The sequence below is a fragment of the Plectropomus leopardus genome, chromosome 6 (assembly GCF_026936395.1).
Source record: "Plectropomus leopardus strain MGB_pleo_1.0 chromosome 6, ASM2693639v1, whole genome shotgun sequence".
In the NCBI taxonomy this organism is placed as follows: Eukaryota; Metazoa; Chordata; class Actinopteri; order Perciformes; family Serranidae; genus Plectropomus; species Plectropomus leopardus.
In genome coordinates, this window is record NC_142181.1 from 17115275 (window position 1) to 17139933 (window position 24659).

General features: G+C 38.3%; 1 protein-coding gene across 1 annotated transcript in view; it reads right to left on the reverse strand.

The window, feature by feature from the left end:
• The window catches only part of LOC121943423 (solute carrier organic anion transporter family member 1C1-like), a 69457-nt gene that overhangs the window by 37672 nt on the left and 7126 nt on the right, over nucleotides 1-24659 (reverse strand). The window contains exons 2-12 of the mRNA XM_088078887.1: nucleotides 23525-23698; nucleotides 14399-14540; nucleotides 9349-9481; nucleotides 8528-8649; nucleotides 8310-8456; nucleotides 6942-7040; nucleotides 5627-5875; nucleotides 4610-4774; nucleotides 2881-3076; nucleotides 1249-1414; nucleotides 521-693 (exon numbers count right to left, since the gene is read on the reverse strand). Coding sequence (XP_087935013.1) covers nucleotides 521-693; nucleotides 1249-1414; nucleotides 2881-3076; nucleotides 4610-4774; nucleotides 5627-5875; nucleotides 6942-7040; nucleotides 8310-8456; nucleotides 8528-8649; nucleotides 9349-9481; nucleotides 14399-14540; nucleotides 23525-23692 — 1760 coding nt within the window. The 5' untranslated portion in view covers nucleotides 23693-23698. The remainder of the gene's footprint in view (nucleotides 1-520; nucleotides 694-1248; nucleotides 1415-2880; nucleotides 3077-4609; nucleotides 4775-5626; nucleotides 5876-6941; nucleotides 7041-8309; nucleotides 8457-8527; nucleotides 8650-9348; nucleotides 9482-14398; nucleotides 14541-23524; nucleotides 23699-24659) is intronic.

Sequence of the window (24659 nt, forward strand, 5' to 3'; positions counted from 1 at the left end):
ACTATTTTTAAACAGTTTGCCAAAAACACTGTTAATATGTGTGTCACAAAGATACAAACACAAATATGTAGCCTTTGCCAATAACAATAAGTCAGATATAAATGGCCCAAATCATTGTCTCTGGATGCTTTGATCACTTCAATTCACTTCCCATGATTCCTTGACATAAACACATCAGTCAGACGTAAGGTCTGCAAAAATATAGTAAGTAAATGGAGATTTTTTTCATTCAAAGTAGCTAAATCAAAGTAGTAAATGTCATTGACTTTGAACATCTAACTAAAGGACTCTTATTCAACAACCTGCTACAAATGTGGGTTATATCAAGTGGAATGTGAAGTAGGATCATTTGTTAGATTTAAAAGTGCCTCTGAAATCAGCATCGACTAACACAGGTCCAAAGGGTCCAAATGCAAATTATGAAACATGTTGGGGGGGGGGGGTTGCATTAAAGCTAATATGGTCATATTTGTAGCAGTGTGAGCATTTTTTCATTACATGTTTGAAATTAAAATCTAACCTGATGAGAAGCATGTAGCCAGGTGTTCCCCCCAGGGAGATGATAAAGGAAGTGATGACTGAGAGAGCCAGGAAGTACGGAAACATCCTGTCACAGTCATCTGTGTGATGGCACTGACCTGTACTGGCCGTAAAGTTACCAGCCACACCGACACAGCTACAGTTAGAGAAGACCTGCAGAGACATGCATAGTTGCACACACTTGACCATGTATAGCAGGACAGAGACACATAAATACAACAATACATATACTGCATGTACACATGCATTCATATATGTGGCTGAAGATCACCAAAATCACTGCAACCACCTTTAATCAATTTAAGAGGCCAACTAGGTACAGCAGATGACATGGTTCATTGCAATCACATAATTTAAATATAGATTATGAGATCTAAATAATAGGAACATTAAATTATTCAATAAGAAAATATCATGACTCCATCTAGTAAAAAATAAATAAATGCACAAGCACAAACAAAAGACTGATATGTATTTAACTTTTACATTTACACTTAAAAAAAAAAAAAAAAAAAAAAGGCTAATGTTTAATTTAATCTTTAAACACAGAATACAGACTAATTTTCAATTCTTTTTTTTCGGTTTTAGGCATGCTGTGAACCAGCCAAAGCTATGCTATACTGTCTGCAGAATACAATGGTATTCTATGCAAGAATTTTATTTTCCATGCGTAATATTTCTTATAGTCTGAGTACCTTGTCAACTTACTGTGTTTTTCCCTGAGCCAGCAGAGCCTGTGCAGCCAGCGAGACAGGGAGAAACATATGTGATGCCATTCTCTCCACAGACTGGATCCCAGTCACTTGCTGAACAAAAACAGTCTGAGTTGCAGGCTGCAAACACTGAGTGTGCATCGTAAGATATCGTGCCCATGCTGGAGGGAGGAGAGTGAGAGAAAAATACACATTAGAGGAAATTATATATCATGCAATTACAGGCCAGTATATAATAAAATGCATTATACAGGCCAAGCAACATTTATAAAACAAAGTGTTTCACATTTTAATGCATGTGGTGAAAAAAAATAATGTAACTTTTAAGAGAAAATAATGTGTTATTTTAATCTCATAGTTGCTTTCTCTTCTAAGAGGAGAGGGCATGATATATGAGTGAATATCCATTTGGCAGCTTTTAGCCTGCTGTTTTGTGTCACATCAGTTGTGTGAGCTGTTGAATCTCAGTTGAGAATCAGCAGTGCATTGGGCGCGCGCACACACACACACACACACACACACACACACACACACACACACACACACACACACAAACACGCACAAACACACACACACACAGGATGTTTTTTGTTGGTCTGTTATTTTTTTCCTGGCTGGGTTTAAGCTTGTGATCACCTACTGGTTACCTCAGTGTTAAAACACCAGTGTGCCTGTTCCTGCTTGTTCTGTTTGCGGTTCTCATGCTGTTCTTTCATGTGTGGCCCAAATGGAAACCTTTGCCTATCTGATGCCAGTCCTGCCTAGATACTTGAACTTGTCCACAATATTAATTTAACATTTACAAACCTTACTTGAACCATGTTTATCTTTAGAGGGTATGATTCATGATACAAAACATTCATGATCAAAAAGTTGCATTTTGTTGTCCTACTTCACACAGACTCCACCCCCACCCGGAATCTATGGGTAATACTGTTCTCCAATTACAAGCTGGTGAAAAGGGTTGGGCATCAGTCAGCTCCGTTGCACATGACGTCCCTTTGGGCATTATACACCTTTATGTTTCCATACTGTTTGATTAACTGGGAAATGTGGTGTGCAGAGTGTCTGCTGCTTGTCTGATCTACCTGTGTGTCTACTGCTTGTCTTTCAGCCCCTGCAGGGTCAGGCCTTGCAAGGGCTGAAAGATATCCCTTTAGAGTCCAGTAGTGAACCTTGTGAGAGCAATGGCTAAAATGTTGTAACTATTAGTGCAGGCAAAGTCTTCTACCTAGAGGACTTGTCATTCCCTCGCCCCTTGTTTAAGAGGGTGTAGGATAAGTGAGAGTGTCATATGCCTCCTTATATACTGTAGGCTTCACACATATTTGGGCAGGCATGTCCTGGCTGGCTGGCTACATTTATGCAAATTTCAGTGAGCGTATGTATGCTTGTTATGGGAGTCCATGGAGTCCAGTGCAGGACTCTACTGTGCTGTGCTATTTCCAATCAGATGTTCTTGAATTTCCCACTCCCAGGAGTAAAAAATCATGAGGTTTATTTAAGTTATAGTAAGTAATGACCAGTAAGGTTGATGAATACTTGTACTGTGCTGTACTGCATATATTATTAAAACACATTTTGATAAAAGCAACCCCAACACACCATGTGATTTTCTATGACTCACCTATTGTACGAAAGTGTCACACCAGCTACCTTGGCATTCTCGCAGCTCATTGCAAAGAAGAACAGCGACAGGATGTAACCGATCAGAGATGTTCCGAAGGCAAACCTTGCTGCGCCCATGATGTTCAGCTTCAGCCTCTTCATCAGCAGGCCTCCAGAAAACATACCCAGTGCCACAGCTGGGATATTGATCACACCTACCAGCAAAACACAAGATAAATATTAGCTGAAATAAAATGCTTTGAAGGCTAATTTAGGATTTGAACAAAGACAGACAATATGATTTAATATGTATCCATGCTCAACTGTCATTTTTCAGACTTGCTAATACACAGAGGGGAGAAATAAAGCTACACAAATTCTAAGTCGCCTTGATCTAAAAAGCCCTGCTTTTAATGTTAGTCTCCTCTCTCATACCTTCATTTGACATCAATGTGAAGACTTTCTGGTCTTTTATCTACATCCATGTCATTTGCTCTGGTCACTAATATTGCATTCTCTTTCATATGCAGCCAATCCAGTCAGCGCTGGCATCTCTTTTGATGAGACCACATGTACGTAGAGACTTTCATCTTATGTTATCAACTTCATTCAATATTTCATTTCATATCCAGAGCCTTTTTCATAACCACAAAGCTCCAGTCTCTGCAGCTGTGGTGGTTTGTAGGCTCGGCTGAATTTGAGCCCCGACCCATTTCTCCTCTCTTCAACAAAGGTCATTTTCTGCTTCATTCAGCAAATGCAAAATACCACAAAGTAACTGGGAAAATAATGCTGACTTGTAGATACACTTTTAGAAAAAAAAAACATAATGAAGCTGGAATGACAAACATGTTACATGTGTAAGCTTTCCACTGTATTTTGACAAAAGATGTATTTTGAGCCAACTAGGCAAATGTTAATGCACATTTTTTTAATTAAATGGTCCAGTGCTTAGGTTTTCTGTAGAATTTGTGTGAGGGTGTGTAGGATTAAGATACCACTGGAAAAGATGGTATATAATATCCATAACTAGGTTATCATGAGTTTATTATTATCTGAAAACTGGAGTGTATAGAATGTCATAATGTCATATTGTGTCATATCCTGTCATATCCTTGGTGTATGACCTATGCACAGTGATATATGTTTTTGCACTTTCCAAAAGGCTCAATAGCTGGTGCGCAATCGTAGAAATATGGGGATGATTAATTCATGTCACTAAAATAAAGATATGGATGAGAATTACAATTGTGTAATTATTGAAAAGATCCCTAATAACATACCATAAAAAAATGCTTTCTTTATGAAAATATGCTCTGTTGTATATCTGCCACCATCCAGTTGATTGTGCACAAAAAGTTCTGTCTAGCCATGCACACCCACAGAGGGTGAAAAGAGCGCTCCAAAAGAGCACCTAAGCAAACACCCTCCCTTTATTTCTGGCATCGTCTGCTGTAACCCTCCAACATCACAGCTCCAGTTACATTGTGCATATTTCATACCAAATAGCTCCAATGTGATCAAAGATCAAAGTGTCCCAGCCTTCATTAATTAGCCTTGGTGGGTCCTCTACCACAGAGGAGCCCAGAACAGATAAACCAAACACTGGCTCTCCGTAGGTCCATTCATGTTTTCGTGTCTGCCACCATAGCTCTACACGATTGGCACACAGGAGAAGTTTCAGCTCCTCAACCTGAATGCCAGATACCACTAAATCCTGCTGTAAGACATTTAATAATTTTATTTACCCATGAGAAAATTGGCCTTTGAGGCAGACTGCCTGAAGTGCTGCTCGATGTACTTGGGCTTGTAGGTGACCATGCCGATGAGAGAGTTCAGCTGGATGATTGTCACACACAGGTAGATCAAATACACAGGGTGTCCCAGCAGAGTCCGCAGGGTTGGAATGAAGTCTGTAGAGAGAAACAAAAATCTGAGTACAAGCACACCTGTTAAAATAGGTTAATTATTTAATATCATAATGGTAACTACTCACTGTAACAATCTGATTGCCTTACGTTTGTTAACTTTGCTCCAAAATAATGGAATACCCTTCCAGAAGATATTTGAGAAGCAGGCTTGGTGAATATGTTTAAACAGCTGATTATCCTTTTCTTTAGTCTGGCTTGTAATTAATGTAATTCTTGTAATTATAATTCATATAAATTCTCTCATTTTTACTTTGATCTGCATTACTTGTATGAAAAGTGCTCTATAAATAAGGTTTATTATTATGTTTATTATTATGATACTGATTTCTGTCTACAGAACATACTGGGAAGTGAAGGAATATTGTCTTCTGACAGTAGGATGAAATTAAAGCCACTATATGTAGTATTTGAAAATATCTGCCATCTCCACATTTAACACAATAAGCATTCATTCATTCATTTTCATTTTCATACAGGTCGCCAGACCATCGCAGGGCCGACACATATAGACATACAACCTTACACGCTCACAGTCACACCTAAGGACAATTTAGAGTCACCAATCAACCTGACCTGCATGTCTTTGGACTGTGGGAGGGTTTCGAACCAGGGACCCTCTTGCAGTGCTAACCACGACACCACCGTGCCGCCACACAATAAGCAATCCATCAATATTTATGATCACAGAAACCATAAACAGAATCTAAATATTTTCTATGATTCCAGTGGTTTTTCAATATAGCTGTCTAGATGACATTGTTTTCCAGCTCTGAGAGGTACTGACATTTCATGTTTTATTTTCAAAGGACAATAAACTTCTGAATTAATATTTACCTTTGGCCATCTCTATGAAAGTAGTGTTTTCATCTGTAGGATACTTGTGCTTCAGAAGAGGAGGCTCTTTTATGAAACTTGTCTGTTCCGGTGTGCCATTTTCTGGGCCTTGGGACCCGGATATGGGCAGGGAGCGGGGCAGAAACCAGAATGGGATGGCAGAGAGCAGGGTGATGACCCCAGCTATAAGGTAGCCCAACCACCAGGCCCCAACCCAGCGGGCATCTGCTGGGGTGATGGTGATAGTTTCTGTGTTGGGGGAACAGATGATGACATGTAATAGATGCTCAATGGTACATGTATGGTTAAAACAGACCCTGTATGTAATATGCAGAGTTTTTTTTAACTTTCTTTTTAAGGCTTTGTAAAGGCTACTGAGCTCCCTCTACTTATATCTTTGACTCATTCTTCCTCTGATGCCCTTTTTTGTTGCCGGTTACATTTCCTTTTCTTTGTGTCTGTTGTTTCTTTTTTCTCTCTGGTTCTTTTCTTCTGCTACTTTTCTATTTTTCGGTCTTGGTTCTGCTTCTTCCTCTGCTGCACTCTTTTTGATTGCAGTCTTTCACAGGGCTTTGTCCCTCCTGTCCCCCAGCATGCTATGTTCATTAGCTAATTGATGCTGATCCTGTTCACCTGTTCTGAGTCTGTGAGCCATACATATACTGCTTGTCATATCTGATAATATCCTGCCTCAGTCTTATGAATGAAAAGGCCTTTTTTTCTGAGCAGATCTTCTGATCTGTAATTGCAGGAAATGTGCAGGTTCACTAATAGCATTACCGATGACCCTGATCTATTCAGGTTTCCCAGTAAGAATACACAATACCAAGAATTTGAAACCGTATTCAGCCATCAATAATTGTCTTCATACATGTGCTTTTATTCTTGTGACAAAAACCTCCTGTGAAAAAGACCTACTTTATATTTTTGGCCTTGAATGAATTATATGCTCCCTTGAATTATAATGATTTTCTTTTATTTCAATGTCTGATAGGTCAATAGAGAATTAAGATGGCCACTAATAAATACATGTCTATTAACCAAATATTGTCAGCTGCCATGCATAGGTTGCTGGCCTGGTATGGCAAAGGTAAGGTATATATGATACAATGACAGAAAAACAAAACAAACGTGCAACAAGTTATTACAGGATCTCTAAGGTAGGCAAGCTTCAACATGATGTGTGGTGTAAGAAAAAAAAATCCAAATCCTTACATGTGAGGTTGTTGTGAGTCTAGGGTGACTGGACAGTAAGCTTATTTGCATAATGTTCTGGCCTAAAAAGACTTAAATACATACTCGTGTTTAAACTCACCCATTTTTACAAATCCAATGTCCACATATATTTTGGCACAAAGAGAGCCCAACAGGTAGCCAAACACAGGTCCAACTACTGAAATGGTCTGCACACAGCCTAGGATATGAAAAACACACATGAGGAGATACAACATACAAACTGGTTAGGACTGTCTAAAGCATAGATAAACAATTTACCACCAATTTGACATACTTAGAATTCATATTAATTTACATGACAAATTTATACTGTTTTAACTATGATGCTCAGATTACCAAAAGCTACAATGGTTGTTTAAGTCGATGTTTTTAAGTTTGCCAATTTTGTCGCAAAAGCCTTTAAAAGAAGGCAAGATAAATTAGTTGACTGAAATTGTCTTTGAGTGATCCATGACCTCTGTCTTACACTAGGATGATTTAATTATGTAGGATACTTCTGTTGCTTTGCTCCATTTTCCATTTACTTTCTTCTTAATGTTGTCAGAAAATATATATATGTTTGACTCTGGTCCTGGATTGTTTTGATTTTATGGTTTCTTATAAGCCCATGCGAGGTGCGCATAACTGCATGACCCAATAATAAAATATTTCATTTATTCATATATTTATGTCCATGTTTTGAAGCCACATTTGTATGGAAAAGACTTGCTAATTAAGCATGTTCTTGTTCAGTATTAGTCATATGCTATTGTAGAACACTACAGAGAATTACTGCCTTGTTCATATCTGAGCAAAACACCACTGCACATGGTGGAGCTTTCATCAAGCATGGCATTATTAGGAGATATTGTAATGTGCTCTGAAGAAGGCTGTGTTTTCTGCTTCAAATAATGCAATAGTCATGAAACATGCATTTTTTCTTAACAAGCTTTTACCCCCAAATTACCTTTGACTGTTTTGATTGCAGAATGCATTTAATGTTTGGCTGTTTACTACCAAGCACTTTGGTTGGACTATCAAGCACCCCAAACATTATTCAACCTTTCTTTTTTATTTAGTTGTTTATTCTTAGAGTAGCAGCAATAACCTTGCAGTCTTGCAGAGTATTATTTAACCTTTGTCTTGGACTGATAAAACAGTTACGTGACACCAATATAATATAACATATCTGATCATATCAAGGGAGGTGTATATATCTTGGTCCTTTTACAGATTGCTTAATGGATTATATATTGGCAGTATTATAAAGTCCAGAGTAAAGAAAGTTGCATGGAAATTCAATAATCATAATAACAGAACACCTGCGTACTGCTTATTTTGGGTGGAGGTATAAACATCAGCACATTTTCAAAATTACATTTTGCAGATCATACGTAAGGAATTACATCACTAATGAAGTGCCTTTACTTTTAAGTATAGCTCTACAACTGGGTGATGGTTTTCTTACCAACATAGAGCGCAGCGTTCTCCTCAGTAGCAAAATCATCTATATAAGAGATCCCAAGTGGCTGAACAGGCGTCTCTCCGATCCCTCGCAAGACATTTCCCAGGAGCACATAGATCCACATCGACAGGTTGGAGTCACCTTCACATCCTGGAGGAAAAGATAAGTTTAATCATACATCTTTACTGTCTACACTAGTGCATGTATGTGTAAGTTCTCACCTGTAGCTGGCACTTGTGGTGGTTTACCATATTGGGACAGGTCTGCTGGTGAGCCCACCGGACAAGGAGAAGGGTTGAGTGTTGAGTTAACCACCCACCTCACTGATGTTTCATATTCATAGCTATACACAAAACATGGAACAATGGAACGAAAAATGGAACAATGAGTTAAAATACAGGGGACGGGGAAGAAATAGTCATTTTACTTGGTTACAAAATACAGTCTGTGAATCTGATTGGAAGCAGATTTCATTCGAAACATGTCAGTAAGAAAAAAGTAATGCCATGCTGATCCATCTACACCCTTATGTCTGACCTGGTATATGCTGACCCAGTTACAGTGCTATACAAGGTTGTGTAATATATCATGGAAAAAGAATGGTGGCATTTGGGTTGACGATATATATAAGGAGTAAAAATGGAAAATAGCACAAAACTGAGTTCTCCTGTTGTATTAATGAAAATCTCCTTGATGTAGTGTGCCGTTATTATATTCATTGGGTGTTTTTTCAACAAGACTGATTAGTTAATGATACAACGTACAAGACACACATGGAAACAGCATTTTCACCACACAATTTTTGTCTAAGCCCAGACCATTGTTTTTGCAATAATATATCACATCAACAACAAATCCAAATTTCCACAGATTAAAAAATGTAGCTTCTGTGCAGCTGTTGTCGATGTGTTGTAAACTCAAATATTGCATATACGTGATGAGTCAAAACAAATTCAAATGTATTTTTAATGCATTTAAATATAAATTGGGTCTATAGTTGAAGTCAAACAACACCCAGGCCTATTGGCTCCTTTTAACTCACCGTCCGATGATGAAGTGCGGCAGAGCGATGATGAAGGTACCAATGGACATCAGTACACAACCCACGGCGATAATTTTTGGCCGATGGAGCTTGGCCCCAAAATAACTGACGAAAGCTATCACCAACAGATTACCTGGGAGGACAAAAATATATTGGATAAATATAAATATCAGGAATTGGACTGCTTCTGTCTCCACAGACAAATGGCAGGAGGGAATAGTTTATCCAATTCTACACTGCAATAATCCTGTTGGCTCTCTGCATGTCTATCACTGTGTGGCATCAATCAGCCACCAAACAGGACAGGAACAGACAACAACAAACAGTCAGAACTGCAGAAAGAATCTTTGGTGCCAGCCTGCCCTCCATTCAGGACTTATACACCTCCAAGGTCAAGAAACATCACTGCAGACCCTTGAACCCTGAACACAACCTGTTCCAATGTCTTCCCTCTGGTAGAGGCAACAGAACACTGTTGAGCTGATGAGCTGAACTGATGAGCAATTCCTTGTATGTGTACATATAGTTGGCCAATAAAAGTGATTCTGATTCTAAAATAGTCAGTTTGAGGAGGAACAGAATTATTGCTTCATTGTATATGGTTAATACAGATTTTGGCGACACTGTGGGTATTTCAGATGTGGCTCCATACACTCTTGAGTTATAATGTGATGTTTCTTTTTAGTGTCGTCACAATACTGGAATGTCTGTCTTTAAAACAATACCCTGAAAAACACTTCTAATCAAAATAATTTTTAATATTCTTCAAATACTGACATTGAGGGCATGAACTTTTAAAAACTGTATCAAAGATAACTATAGCAAGACTTAAAGATGATAACAACTTTTCTTGAATATAAACAAAGAAAAGTAGAATGACTGTATTAAACTTTAAGAGAGAGAGAAAGCGCAGCTGGTATGGGTGTATTGGTACTGCTGAAACTTAGCATTGAAACCATTTCAAATGTTCATTATCAATAAATCGATGTTTTTGACAACACTATTAATCAATTAAAAATGAATGTGTAAATATATAAGGGTATGTGTCTTCTTTTTACTTGCTTTCTGTAGCAAAATAAGAAACAAAAAATGCAATAGCAAAGCTAAAAAAAAAATTTAAAAAAACATCTGGAAAATAAGCATCCAAGACAGTTTTTTTGCCTATATGCCTGAGTCAGTATAATATCCCTTACATACTGGAGAGACATATAATATAATTATAACAATACATCCCAACCTTTTTGATGTGCCATGTAAGATGCATTAAATTTTCATGCATGGTATCAGATGAAAAGTTACAGCAAAACTGTTGTGTGAATCCATATTTCAAAAGACAGATGAAGTTGTGTTCTTTATGTTTTGATTTTTATTATCCACAGCATATAGCAGCAAACATGTTCTGCCTCGTCTGTTATAGGTGATGAGCTTAAACCATGCTGCTGCCTGACCTTTCTCTATTGTAAAGGCTTAATCGACGAGATGACGTCAAACCATCCGACAGTCTTTCAGCTGCTGTTGTGTGTGTTTGTATGTAAGAGAGAGAGGACAGCACTGAGAAATCTCAGGTCATTATGAGTAAATGTGCATATGTAACCTCAGTGTATGGCCACAAGAAATTTGCATTGCATTCATTCATTTACCATAAAAAAAATGATAAATCAATACTATCTCACAATATTCTACATTATAGCAGTGTTACTAAGAACAAGGAAGTGGAACAGGAGATATTTTTTTTATCTCTAATAATTTTGTAAGATTCTTTATTTATCTTTTCCAAAATTTTGATGTGCAGTATGTGCCCATGTAAGTTCATGCTAAGAAGGATTCATACAGCATATGTGCAAGAACATGTGCCTATATATCAGCTGTGGCCAATCAGCTGTGCTCATTATCTATCATTGGCATTCTCTATTCTTTTTTTTCTTTCCCACTATACTTTATTTCCCTCTTCTGACCCTTTGTCCTCCATGTGCTCTGCTCCCCTCTCATTTCTTGCACTTTCCTCTCCTTTCCTCTTCACGTTGCCCTGCTCTGGCTCTATGTTACCATGACAACAGTCCTATAGAAAAAGCTTGTTGCCTAGGCCACGAATGAGGAACAGCTTTCACAGGAGATGGAGAGATATGGGGGAAGTGAGAAATCCGGGGTATCCAGCTCTTCCTGCACTGGAGGTGTTGACCTCACCCTTTTTGGTCCAGCAGGTACATGCAACCACTATAAGCACAGCAGGTTGCACTCTATGCCATAAAATTATTTAAAAGAAAATTAATTACGCTTTACCTCTACTATGTCACGATTAAGATTCAGAGGGCTGCGATTAGATGACAAAATGATGCATCTTGATAATCTTGATGCATCTTTTTTTTTTGTGATCAATTGTTTTATTCAATTATTTTTTACGCATAATTTTTTCTATACAGGATTTCTTTTTTTCTCACTGTGTGACTACTACAAACAGTGTATTTGTCATGATCAATAATTAAATTAAACACTTAACCGATTAATTTGCTTCCACTATTTTCTATTAATAAACAAATGGAAGAGATGCGTCAAGTCAAGCTTTGTTATCATTTGCAAGATGGTTCTCTGGTTGGCAGCAACAAGTAGAGCTAACCAGCATTAGGCCTATCTAAAAATGAAAAGCTCCATCTTAAACAAACTTCAGGTAAATTTAAGCACATTGTGCTGATTATAGGCAAACCTCTCCTGACTGCAGGACTCGGATTTGAACTTCTGCTCTGTGCTATTAATCATTTTACTAAGGGAAAACATTTTTTGAGTAGGCCTACTACTATATCTGCCTACTGGCTGCTAACACTCCCAGTTAGAGAAAGGGTGAAAATAAGGCAATGTGCCTGTGGCCCCAGGACCCCAAATCACTACATCTGCCCCTGGTAATAATAATGAGAGCTTAGCACAACAGCTGGATGAGACACTGAGCAATGCCTCCAGGTGTTTCTAAATAATTCCATCCAAAGTCTGACAAACCTGAAACTAAAACAAAGTAGTCTGTAGAAGTCTAAAGAAGTCACTTTCCACCACAGAAAATTTTGCTGTTTCAGACACTTTGGTGCTGTGAGGAGAAGCTCAGCTCTGTTTGTCTAGGAACAAGCTATAACGCGGCCGAGAGCCAAATTATGTGATTTCGGAGTTAAGGGATGGAATATAGGGTTGAAGCATCTGTTTTTCAAAGCTTTATAGATAAAAACAAAACAATGCTGGCCCCGCCTCACAGCAAAAACTGACCAGCTGACTTTTTAATAGCATGGTGGGTGCTGGAAGGACCACTGGTTATTAACCTTAAGGCTGAGTGGTTGACAGCATCTGGAGCAAATGCAAACCAAAATCTCAGTTCAGTTCAGTTCAGTACAGTTTATTGTCATTCAGAACGTGTTAAAAACATGAAGGAACAAAATTTGTTCCCCAGGTCCAACAATATACAGAATAAATTATATTTGCTAAAATAGACCTTATAAATATATAGTAATAAATAACCTAAAAACCTATTTTAAATAAAATAGTTAAAAACGAACCAGCGTGTTAAAGAATAATACATAGCAGTAGTGAAATAAAATGCATAGGAAATCTAGTAGCTCTTTACGTATTGTACGTTCACTTTTTCTCTTCGTTTCACACTTGCTTTGGCAATGTAGATGTATGTTTCTCATGTGGATAACACCACTTTGAATTGAACTGAATTAAATTCTGCCATATTAAAACATTTTGTAACATGACCTTAACACAACAGTATGTTCAATGCACCACTGTTTCAGTTTAAACATATTGTTGTGGTTGAACACAGCCCTGGTAACTGCAGAACTGATATGAAAAAAAGGCAACAGGTATGTAGATGGGAAGGGATGTCAGGTGAGCAGGACTGGCAGTAGAGTCTGAGAGCATCTAGAGGATTGTTTGAGGACAGCAGGTCTGGAGCGTGGGAGGAGGCTACATGGCCCCGAGCATGGGCTGAAGACAGGGACAGAGGGTCAGGCCAGGAAAAACAACAAAGAGTCCTCATGACATGTATAATTTATAACCTACGAGAGACATTTAAGATGAATTAACTAGCCTTATATAAGTGGCCTAGAAACTGGTCAGGGGACAGTCCAGGACCAGGATTCTTCAGTGATCAGAGGAACCACAGGTCACATACAGTATGTAGGCTACAGTAGCTGTGGTGTGTATATACAGTAGTGCTGTAAAACCAGCCTCACTAGCTGTACTTCATAGATTAAACCTTTGGTTTGGTCAGATAGATTAAACATTTTATTCTATGTGATAGCACACTGCCGGTGATATGAATTGCAGTACAACCTACAGTGGAAGGTGGAAGGTTATTTAGGACACAGTCTTTTCTCTACAAACGAAGGAATGGTTATGCAAAAAAAAATGAAGAAAAATTATGAAAAGCAATTTCCCTCATCAGAGCTTACCAACAGATATGCTGGCCTAGCCTCCCAGTGAGATACTATATCTATGTCCATGTATATGTTGGTTCATAAGTAACAAGAAATTGCTGCTCAAAAATGCCAGATAGTGTAGAATAAGAGTTCACACAGGACAAAAAAAGATGGGTTAATGACACATTTTATACCAAAGAACTGAGATGGACAGTTTGTGTTCCTCTCACACAACAGGTTATTTTGATACAGCGTAGAGGGTCCTGCTTTGCATGTCTGATAAACGCTGATAAATGCAACTATTTTTAATGAAAATTACTGGGGGTGAGCAGTGAATAAATAGTATAGTATAGAGAAGTTATTACATAACAACCTTACAAATTCCAGATTTTGTCTGTCCACAGCAAAAAGAGAGTTTAGAGCCTGTTATGTCCCTGCTCGACACCATGACTCACTACTCACAAGTACACACACACCCCTCTGTCCTCTTCTTGGAAGCCTGATGAATCCTTTATCTGCAGCTTGAATACCTCTGTGACCCATTCATATTTCCGTCCCAAAGACAGGAAAAGACAAGGGAGGGGAGCCCATGAAACAGAGGCTGCGAACAGAACAACAAAATAACAGCAGTGATTGTCAGGCCTACTCACCTATCTCGAAGCTCCCGTCAATGACACCTATTAGGTAACTGGGGATGTCAAAGCGCCTCTCCAGCTGAGTAATTGTGCTCTTCATGTAGCTCCCCGACAGAGCCTTTGCAAAATAGGCAAAGGACAAAGCCACCAGAAACATCTGGGAGAAGAGAGTGAGATGAGAGAAGGGGATAGAAAGAAACAAAGAAAGAGGTTTTACATTAATATGCACAGGGTTATAAAAAGACATACAAAGAAAAGCCCAATTTTACCCCTATTATCACCACTAGTGATCTACTTCATTGTGTGAGTTTCACACTTGTGTTTATCCACTGGGAATGAACTACAAATGAAGCACTGTGGCATCACTACAGTTGCTATGATGCATGAACTCTGCTCATTAGCCTACTTTTACCAGTCCAACGTTCCCTAATTAACAAGAGTGCCAGCATCACAGGGACAATGGGGTTTAGATGAGTTGCAGCATGTCTGAGTGGGAGGAGAAGAATGAAGATCAACAAAAAGTGTAGGTCAGATAGCATGAACCCCCAATATTAATGAGAGAATAAGTGGCTTACATTTAAGTGGAGAAAGATAAACAAATGGATGAAATTATTGATAAAAGAGAAAGGGTAATCAATGCACAGATGCAGTGACCTAGAATTTTCCATTCCTCAGCAATGGGGCCCAGGCAGATCCATGGCAGATCATTGCTTGAACCTTGCCTGCTCCTTGGTTGGAATAAGACTGAGCATGTTTAGAGTGGAAATTAGACATGTCGTGTCAGTAACCAGTGGCTAGAAGCCGACCGGCAGCCAAAAGGCCTTTGGTTGGGAGGAAAAATCTGTAGGATGGACTTTGTACAGGGCTAGATGAAAATTACCCCTAATAAAATAAGACAAAACCAAACATGGCACACACAAGGCCAACCACAGCTCCCCTGCTTCCTCGAGATTCGGAAGTTACAATCTTGCCTTGAGGTAGTGATGGCAAAGACATAAAGCCTTTTGGACTAGCACAGGGCAACACATTACTTCCTCATTATAAAACTAGAATTACCACCTTGTGATTGCGTGTCTCCACACACCAGTCAAGTTCCAATTACAGTTCACATCCATGTATGAAAACATGAATGCTTCACACACATCTTCCTCTGACAGCACAGGAGATCTATTGAATCAGCACAGTTCTATGATGGACCCCCAAAATTAGTGTCACCAAGTCAGTATTTGGCCAAATGTCTCCCCTCTGTTCCTGAGATGTTAAATGATGACCATAAAAGTGTTTTTCCAGAACTCTAGGATGTCACAGTGACCTTTGGCCCTTTGTTCTGTTAGACGTTTGTGTTAAATTTTGTCATATTGGCACATGTATTCTTGAGCTATGGCCAGAAGCATGCTTTGTAAGGTCACAGTGACCTTTGACCCTCAACCTCCAAATTCTAATCAGTTCATTGTTAAGTCCAAGAGGACAGTTGTGCCAAATTTGAAGAATTTCCCTCTAGGAATATAATGGAATAGATGGATAGACAGATGCGCAGACGGGCAGACATCCCAAAAACATTATGCCTCTGGCCATGGCTGTCAAAAAATAATTCAATAACACACATGACAACAAAAAATTTAGAAAGTTAATGGCGATTAAATTCTGTCTCTAAACCCAGCTGAGACAGAAAAGGAATCTCCATGCATATATATTTTCATCTGGACTGTTTTAATTTGTGCTATAATAAGACTTAAGAGTGGTAAGCCACCTCCCAGTGACTGGGCCCAGATGAACAATTTTCACAGTTATGACCAAAGGCAGTCTAATAAACTCATGCATCCACTGATGGTAGAGGTCGCAAAAACCACACAAATTCAGTTTCCTTATTAGCATGAAAGCAGCCCCAAAACCTGGTTAGAGAACTCACTAAGTAGGGAATAAAATGAGACAACAATGAATAAAATACTTTTTTTACATTAAAAGATGAACATCGCAGTCTCAATAATTTCAGTAATCATGTCTCGACACATATTATAAAAGAAATTGTTGTTGTTGTTCCTCCCGCAAAATCTTTAAAATCTTTCAAACTTAACTCAATCATTCTTTTAGGGATTATTAGCTTTTTGTGACCAAACTTTGCCTGCTGTGATATACTTGAAGAAACATAATGCAGTCTTTGTCAGCCAAGTCTTTAACAATGATATATGCCACTAAATTCCTAAAACTACAAATTAAGGAGTTTCAGGACGCAACAATAACAGACTGTACGACGGCTGGGCTCCATGCCAAGCCAACCACAGTTAGCCTGCATCCTTGAGATTTTCTGTGGAAAGTTTATCTTGCCTTGAGGTGGTGATTTGAAAGATGTGAAGCATTTTAGATTCAAGAATAAAACACAGTGGAGTGGGTTAAACAAAGAACTACATCCTTATTATCAGCAGTTTTCCTATCATATCTTTTGTCTACATGTTGCATTTGTATGCTTTGGGATATTTATGATTGGGTATGCAGTAGGCCTATTCATTAAGTCATTTAACAATTAATCTTCATTCCATAATAAAATGAAGAGATAACAAAATAAACTGTTAAACCTAGCTTCCTGTGAAAAAAGTCAGAAAATGACTAGTTTAAACCAATCCATGTTTGTCCCTATTTGCCTAAAGGGGCAAATAGAAAAGATAATGTAAGGTAAAAAGCATACATCATTTTCCATTATACTGATGACACAGGGAGCTCAAATTATCCAATTGTCTATTCAGGTATTTATTTTAAAATATGTCAAAAAAAGTGCAAAGCAAAACATACATACAGACACTTTAGATTACAGATGTATAAATGTTCAAACTCAGGTCTTAACGCTTTTGTTAGCATGCTTCTACTAGCATGCAACAAGTGTTTTAACAACACACACACAGAAGCCATAATAACAACCCTGGCATAGTATTATAAGAATTGGGGCATACCAGTTCCAATTATTCAGTTATATTTATCAGTGCACTATATTTTTTTGCCCTAATGGACCTAGTAAAGCTAACAAACTGTAGCTTGACATCAATTAGACACAAAGAGAAAAAAATTAGACAATAGCCAGATGAATGTTAGCTAATATTAAAGAAGAAACTACTTTTTCATCATGTAGTAAGAATAAACACAGTCAGAACATACTGTGAGAAAGTCTCCATTTTTTAAAGAAATGCTTATGGGGAACATACAGTACAAGATGTGACACTGAAAAAGGACTCCTTTTTCTCTTTTACTGATACTTCTCTATTTCTCTTCTCCTCATTTGACTCTTTTTATCCACTTCAAATAACTGCTTGCTCTTTTCGTGACAAAATGACAGTGGTTTCACACAGAGTTTTAACAGAAGGTGAATACAACCTTTGTGTTGTCTATAGACTACATGTAATCTCTCTCAGGCTCCCTGAATGCTTGTAAATAAGCAATGGTTTCATCATGGTTCTTGTACTGCATCCTGTGCCCTTACTGGGTATCCAGTCCTGACGTGAAAAAAGCAGCACACATGAGAGTCATGTTACACACATGATCAGGCAAAAGCATACCATGGACAGAACCATGGGTGGAGGTATTATTCAACTATAAGATGTTCCAACAAAATTGCTCAGAAAGTACAAATAATCAGCGCTGAGGCTGGTGTTTGACCTTTTCACCATTTAGCGGTGGCTGAATTGGAAGCAGCTGACTATACTATCAGTGCTGGTAAAACCACATTAGCAAAGTTAGAGAGAGAAAGTAAAGTTTTAAGTCTTCAACATGTATGACAACAGTTGTGAGATAATCAGCCACTATCACTGTAATAACTTGTTTTATACCTGCGCTACCTCTCTTTGTAAAACCTGTTTATTTACACAAATGATGGGATCAACGCAAACAGGCGTCTGCTGAAAGCCTGCTGACCAGTAGTCCTGGCTGTGGGGGGTTGACAACAGAAGCACATCACATGTTCACTTCCTGGGGGGATTAACTTCCAAGAAAGCCTGCCTACATTCATATTCCCCTCAAAGCATGAAAAGTGGCTTTTCTTATTTACTGTTTCCAGTCTGCTCCTCACTTGTTTTGTGGTTTAAAATGAGTTTTCTGAGCAAGTATTTATATTCAACTAGAACACAGTCTAACTCAGGAATTATCAGAAAATCAAGTGGTAGATTTAAAACAAATATTTTTTATCAGTGGTTTTTTATCTTATTTATTCCATTTTATATTTAAAGCTGTAGAGGCAGTACAATATGCCTTTGTTGATTCAAGCTTCTCACAAACAAAGTGTCACTTTTACTGAAAAATGTATGCGGGTTTCTATGGGCGCCTGTTAGTATTACCACGATACTGGATTTCTAACTTAGAAAAACGTAACAGGGAAGGGAGTCCTTTTGCTGATTTTGTTATTTCCAACAATGGCATTGTAATTCCCAAAGTTTCCAAAAGTAGGATAGGAATCAGAGCCTACAGCTACCACGCTCCTCTCTTATGGAACCATCTTCCAGTTTCGGTCAGGGAGGCAGACACCGTTTCAGCTTTTAAGGGTAGACTTAAGACCTTCCTCTTTGATAAAGCTTATAATTAGGGCTTGTCCAGGTAGCCTGGACCAGCCCATAGTTAGGCTGACATCAGAAAATCATGCATGACTGTTGAATTGCACTACGCTAATCCTGTTGCCTCTCGGGAGCATTCTTGCTCCCTTGTTTCCTAGTTTCCCTGGATCCTGGCCGTAACCTTGACTGTGCCTGAATGTGGTCATAGCTGTGCTGATGCTGCGACCCTGCCTTTGGTTGTGCTCGTGCTGTGGCTGTACTGATACTGTGCCCCCCGCTCACCCTGATCATGGTCTGATCCTGGTTGCACCGATGTTGTGATCTTGCCTTTGGACACCTCCCTATCAACATATGCATGAGACTGTTATCATCACCCTCAACATCATCATAGAGTGCAATTAATAATTTCACAACTACCGTTATTGTAATATGACATGCATCTGTTTCTATTATTGCCGTGCCTCTCTCCCCCTCTCTCTTTCTCTTTCCCTTTTTGCCATGATAGTATTTCATTTGTTATTTACGACATCTATTGCTTGTCTGTCCATCCTGGAAGAGGGATCCCTCATCATCCTCTACCGCTCTTCCTGAGGAGTTTTTCCTTGGGTGATGTGAGGGTCTAAGGGCAGAGGTATGTCGTACACTGTAAAGCCCTCTGAGGCAAACCATGTTTTGTGATAATGGGCTCTATAAATAAAACTGACTTGACTTGACTAATATTTTCTTTGTTATTTTAATTTTCAGCACGTCACACTGTGATTAATTATCAATAGAAAGGGATTCACATTAAGAGTGTTTGAAATTTAAGCTCAGCTCATTGATGTCACCCAACTAATACGCTTAGACTAACACCAGGAGTTTGCCACACACAGAGACACACACACACACACACACACACACACACACAGTCTCTATTATTTGTGAGAGAGATCTCCAAAAATAGAAGAAAAATATAATACAATACATAACATGATTAGAAAGTGTTAAGAGAGTTCTGAGAAAGTGTTTGAAGCAAGAAACAATTGAGAAACTTAACAAAACACTGGAGCACTATTGCACCAAAGTTCGAGTCTCATCGCTGGAATTAGCAGAGCAGAGAAAACCATTGAGCACAGAATTAGAGTTGAAACGGGCTGTGCCACGTCCCACCCAGCCGGTCAGGGAACCAAACAATTCTGAGAAGAAATGCAAGTCTGTCCTGCCACTGCCATCTGTATTATGATAAGCTGCTTGAACACCATTGTCTAACATCACTTTCATGTGGGGGAAAAAGCAACAAGGGTGTGTGATCTCATTTAGGGCTTTACTAACTTTCATGTTTTTGGCAGAAAACACGCTTTCACACAATCTGAAGGTTTTGTTTAGTTGTTTTTGTTTTGTTTTATGCTTTTTTGTTGTTGTTTTGAGGGATGTTTGAGGTGGTCTGTTTACAATATGAGATTTACATCATGTTCTGCCTTATTTTCTCATAAAGAAACATTAATAGTCATTTGCATTTTCACTATTGCAATAAGGACACAAAAGAGTAACATTATTGTTAAAAAGCATGCAGTTGCTAAAGTAGAGAGTAATCAGCTTACATTTTCTTGATTTAAGGGTTTTTATATCAACATGACTTTTATTCACACAAATAAATCAGCCTTGTTTTTTTAGTCTTAGCTTGTTGAGATAAATTAGCTGTGGTGTGGTGTTGCGTGTTAAATAAATGAAGTTAGGATGACAGATGGCATTTTTTCTATATTAACTCAGAGATTATTATTATTATTTATCTTAAAATGTAACATTTCTAATGCAGAGGCCATTGCAGAATATTTGCCTCCCTAAATGCTATGGACATATCATGAGTTATTTTTAAAAGGGGGGCTGTTATCCTCATTTTCAGGTTCATACTTAAATTTGGGGTTTCTACTAGAAATATGTATGTTTGCATACTCTAATGTTCAAAAACACTTTCTTTTCCTGTTTCCAGAATGCCCTAAAACATCACAAGTTTTTTTTAAAAAAGAAAGAAAAGAAAAGAAAACTTATGAGGTCAACAAACTGACCCAGTTATGTCCGTCCTATACTAATGTCACATGGTAACATTAGCTGACATTAGTCACACGGTACCACTGGTCATACTACACCAATAAAGGCTGTGGGAGCAAATTTACTGTTGAGTGTATTGAGTTACACAGTAGTGTATTTTATTGCTTATGAATGTTCATTTTCATTATAAGAGTAAGATTGCATCATCTGTCAAGCACTGATAGCGAAAACTCTGAAGGGGGGTTTCCACTAGTTCATTCAATCAAGGAATCAGGTCATACATCATCCTTTAAAGCTTGCTCGGATGTGCTGTCATGCATTTTTTTTCTTCTGAGCTGTAAAACCCCAAAATATTGTATGCTAGGAAGTCACCTTGTGTTGTACTTTGGCAACTCTGAAGATGCAAGTGATGTATTCTCTTACTCACTAACAGTGTAGCAGAAATATGGTTTAGGGTTGTGTGAATCTTGGCAAAAAAAAGCCAGTGACCTTTTGTTTTGGGATAGTGTAGACTTTTCACAGAGATTGTAAAATGTGGATAAGTTAGCATCTACATACTATAATTTGCTCTGTAAAGGATAAAGTTGCTAAGCAACTGCCAGCTCGTACAGGAAAACTAAATGCAGACAAGGTGATGAAGACCGTAAAGTGTAAGCCCTGTTTGATACAAAGTTGCTGACATACAGTTCAGCTAAGTTACTCATCAAAGATCATTCTAAATTGACAGGAAATACTGATTTAAATTGCTTTATTTCATTAACATGTTGGCGTTATGGAAACTAGCAAACAAACTGCCAATATCAACTCATTCAGATGTAACTGGAATTCCAGATAACATTAGATTATTATTCATTCATACTTCCTTCAGGTGAAGCAGGTTTAGAAAAACCCTCTACCTCATAACACTTTCACGATCCATGCTAACATCCATGTTAATGTTCATGCTATTACTCTAACCCCTACAATAGAACAGCAATCTACGTCAAACTATTAACTACACCTCCATTCTTTGTTTGAAAAAGAACGATAACTGAAAAACAGGACGTAACCCTCATCGGAGTGGGACTTTAAGATCCTGTGACATGATGGAAAGATCGAGAACAACAACTTCCTCTCACCTTGAAGTGAAATTGTTTTGTCACCTGCTCTCCCAAGGTCAAAAATTAGCTTAAAGACTCTTTGATAAAACAACAAAGGAGAGTGGATCTGTTGAGTTTTGTTTTGTGAGCAAAAGGAAGGAAGCATCAGCACAGTACAGCCCTCTGCCAAATTAATTCTGGGAGAAGGAAAGGCTATATATGAAAGTGCCAACAAAATAAGTGCCAATAGATGGGTTTCCTGTTAACAATCACACAGCAGGGAAAGTTGGAAAACATACAGTATATGGATATTTTCACTTTTTAGAAATAAAGCAACTTTCTGGAAACCAATAACAATACTGTTTAAAGGGGAAAAGGTGGTTTTCATCCTGGCATTTACATTCACATTTTTTGTTTTACCATCACTACACTTTGATAGTGTGTATTGATAGGCAATTGGCAGATTTGATTAGCTAAAATTACAAATACTCAGTGGTGGATGAAGTATTCAGATCCTTTACTTATGAAACAGTACTAATACTACTACTTAAATGTTTATCAAGCAATTGATTTTTGGTCAGTGTACTGATTAATCAACTAATTGTTGCAGCTGTACTTGTATAAACTATTAGTTTAATTTATTACAAAACAACATATTATTTAAAATCTTGTTTTTATGCAAAAATCTCAATTTGTAAAGTAACTTAAGTGTCCAGTTAAACAGAGAGAAGTAAAAGTACAATATTTCCCTCTAAAATGTAGTGGGGTAAAAGTAGAAAGTGTCATGAAAAGAAAATACTCAAAAAAGTACAAGTACCTAAAATTTGAACTTAAGTACAATACTTGAGTAAATGTACTTGGTTACATTTCACCACTGCATGTATTGAAGCAAAAAAAAACAGGTATTGTATTAGTTATAATGCTCACCCAGACTACACAAAGGTAGCTGTTGGAAGGTAGAAAGAAATTACCTTTGTGTGCCTTGAACTATTAACTGGCAACATTGCTTTAGTACAGAAGCCCCACTTACACAACTAACATCAGCATTTGTTAAACTAAGTAACAATAGCATATTTGTAAAGAGCACAGAGGGCCCTTCACTCTGCATCTTACATCAGTAACATCAGTAAAACCTATGAAATCCCACACCAAATGCCTGGTATATTTGCCAGATGCATACATGCCAGATGTGCTACATTAGTGCAAAACCTTGTATCAGACGACTACAGTGTATTGATGAATAGAAGAACAATTAATTTCCTCTGCATCCTTTGAATGTACGCATTAAGAAAGAAAGGTCTAAAAAACTGCAGGATACCTCATGGACACATGTCAACCTTGTAGAAGTGACATGACTGTGATTTAATTATTTAGTTAGTACTGGTCTCTAAACACACTCATGCATGCAAGCATCATGCTATAGCATGTGACTTCCCCCAAGCACAAAAATAGCTAAATAGCTGTGTGGAGCTCCTTCATCTCAGACATGCTAGTTTGTGTACCTTGAGGCTGGTGCAGGGTGAGGGGCGTAGTTCTCTGGCCACGGCGTCACTGCGTCCGTTCCTCTGCGCGCGTCCTTGCTTGGTTCCCACCTCCATCCTCCAGCAACGTCTCTGTGTCTCCTTAGCAGTAAGTCTCCCACGTAATGCAGTTTCTTGGCACTGATGCATGCAACCCTGCAAATGGATAATTCAAGCATGTGACCCACTTCTCATCCTCAGCACAAAAACAGAAACATGTCTGCAGCAGCACGCAGAGGGGAGACTAACACACAAACACACAGACAGTAGTCCCTGTATGTGTTATACGTATACGTGTCACAACTAAACACTATAATGACACTAGCACACTTTTAAAAGAAAGGTTTCGATTTCCAGTGAACTGTTTTAAGCCAGAGTATCAAAAACTCTGAGCTAAACATTCCTATGTATCACAACTACATACTTTCTTGTATTATTTAGCCAATAACTGAGAGCATGTGACTAAAAGCTGTGAAGCATAAACCCAAGTTGTGAAGTGTGGTAAGATCAAAATCTTTAAAAGGATTAAAATCATAAAGATACCACTTGAGAAGAAATCTGATCTGCTATAAGATTGAAATGGTAAACTTCCATTGCTTTAAAGGCAGAACTTCTCATCATCAGCGTGGAAAGGCTTTGTAAACAAGGTGAAAAAAGTATTAGGCTCTCACCAATACTAACAGCACTGCTGCTTTGACATACGCCCTCATGTTCACTCTGTTGTCAGTGATTTCCCCATCAATTGCCCATGCCATGCATTCACCCCAACATCTGCTAATAAGGCTAGAGGAATGCAAAACAGAGGATCACTGCTCAGGTTCACCTACAGCAGTTGTGACACAAAGACAACATTGTTTTATTTTATTTAACTGGGCCAGTGTGATGGCCACAGCCACCAGGGTCATATTGTCCGGATTCACACTAATTTAATTTACAGTCAACAATACCTAAACAATTAACCGCATACATTTGTTTGTTTTAGAACCTATATATTTAGTGTTGCTAAATATAGTCAGGGATACCCAACTTGCTTTGCTTGGGGGCCACTTTTGCAAAATGACAGGAGGCCAGAGGCCAGTCGCAGCAGCCCAATGCATGCGGGACATTTGTAGGATTT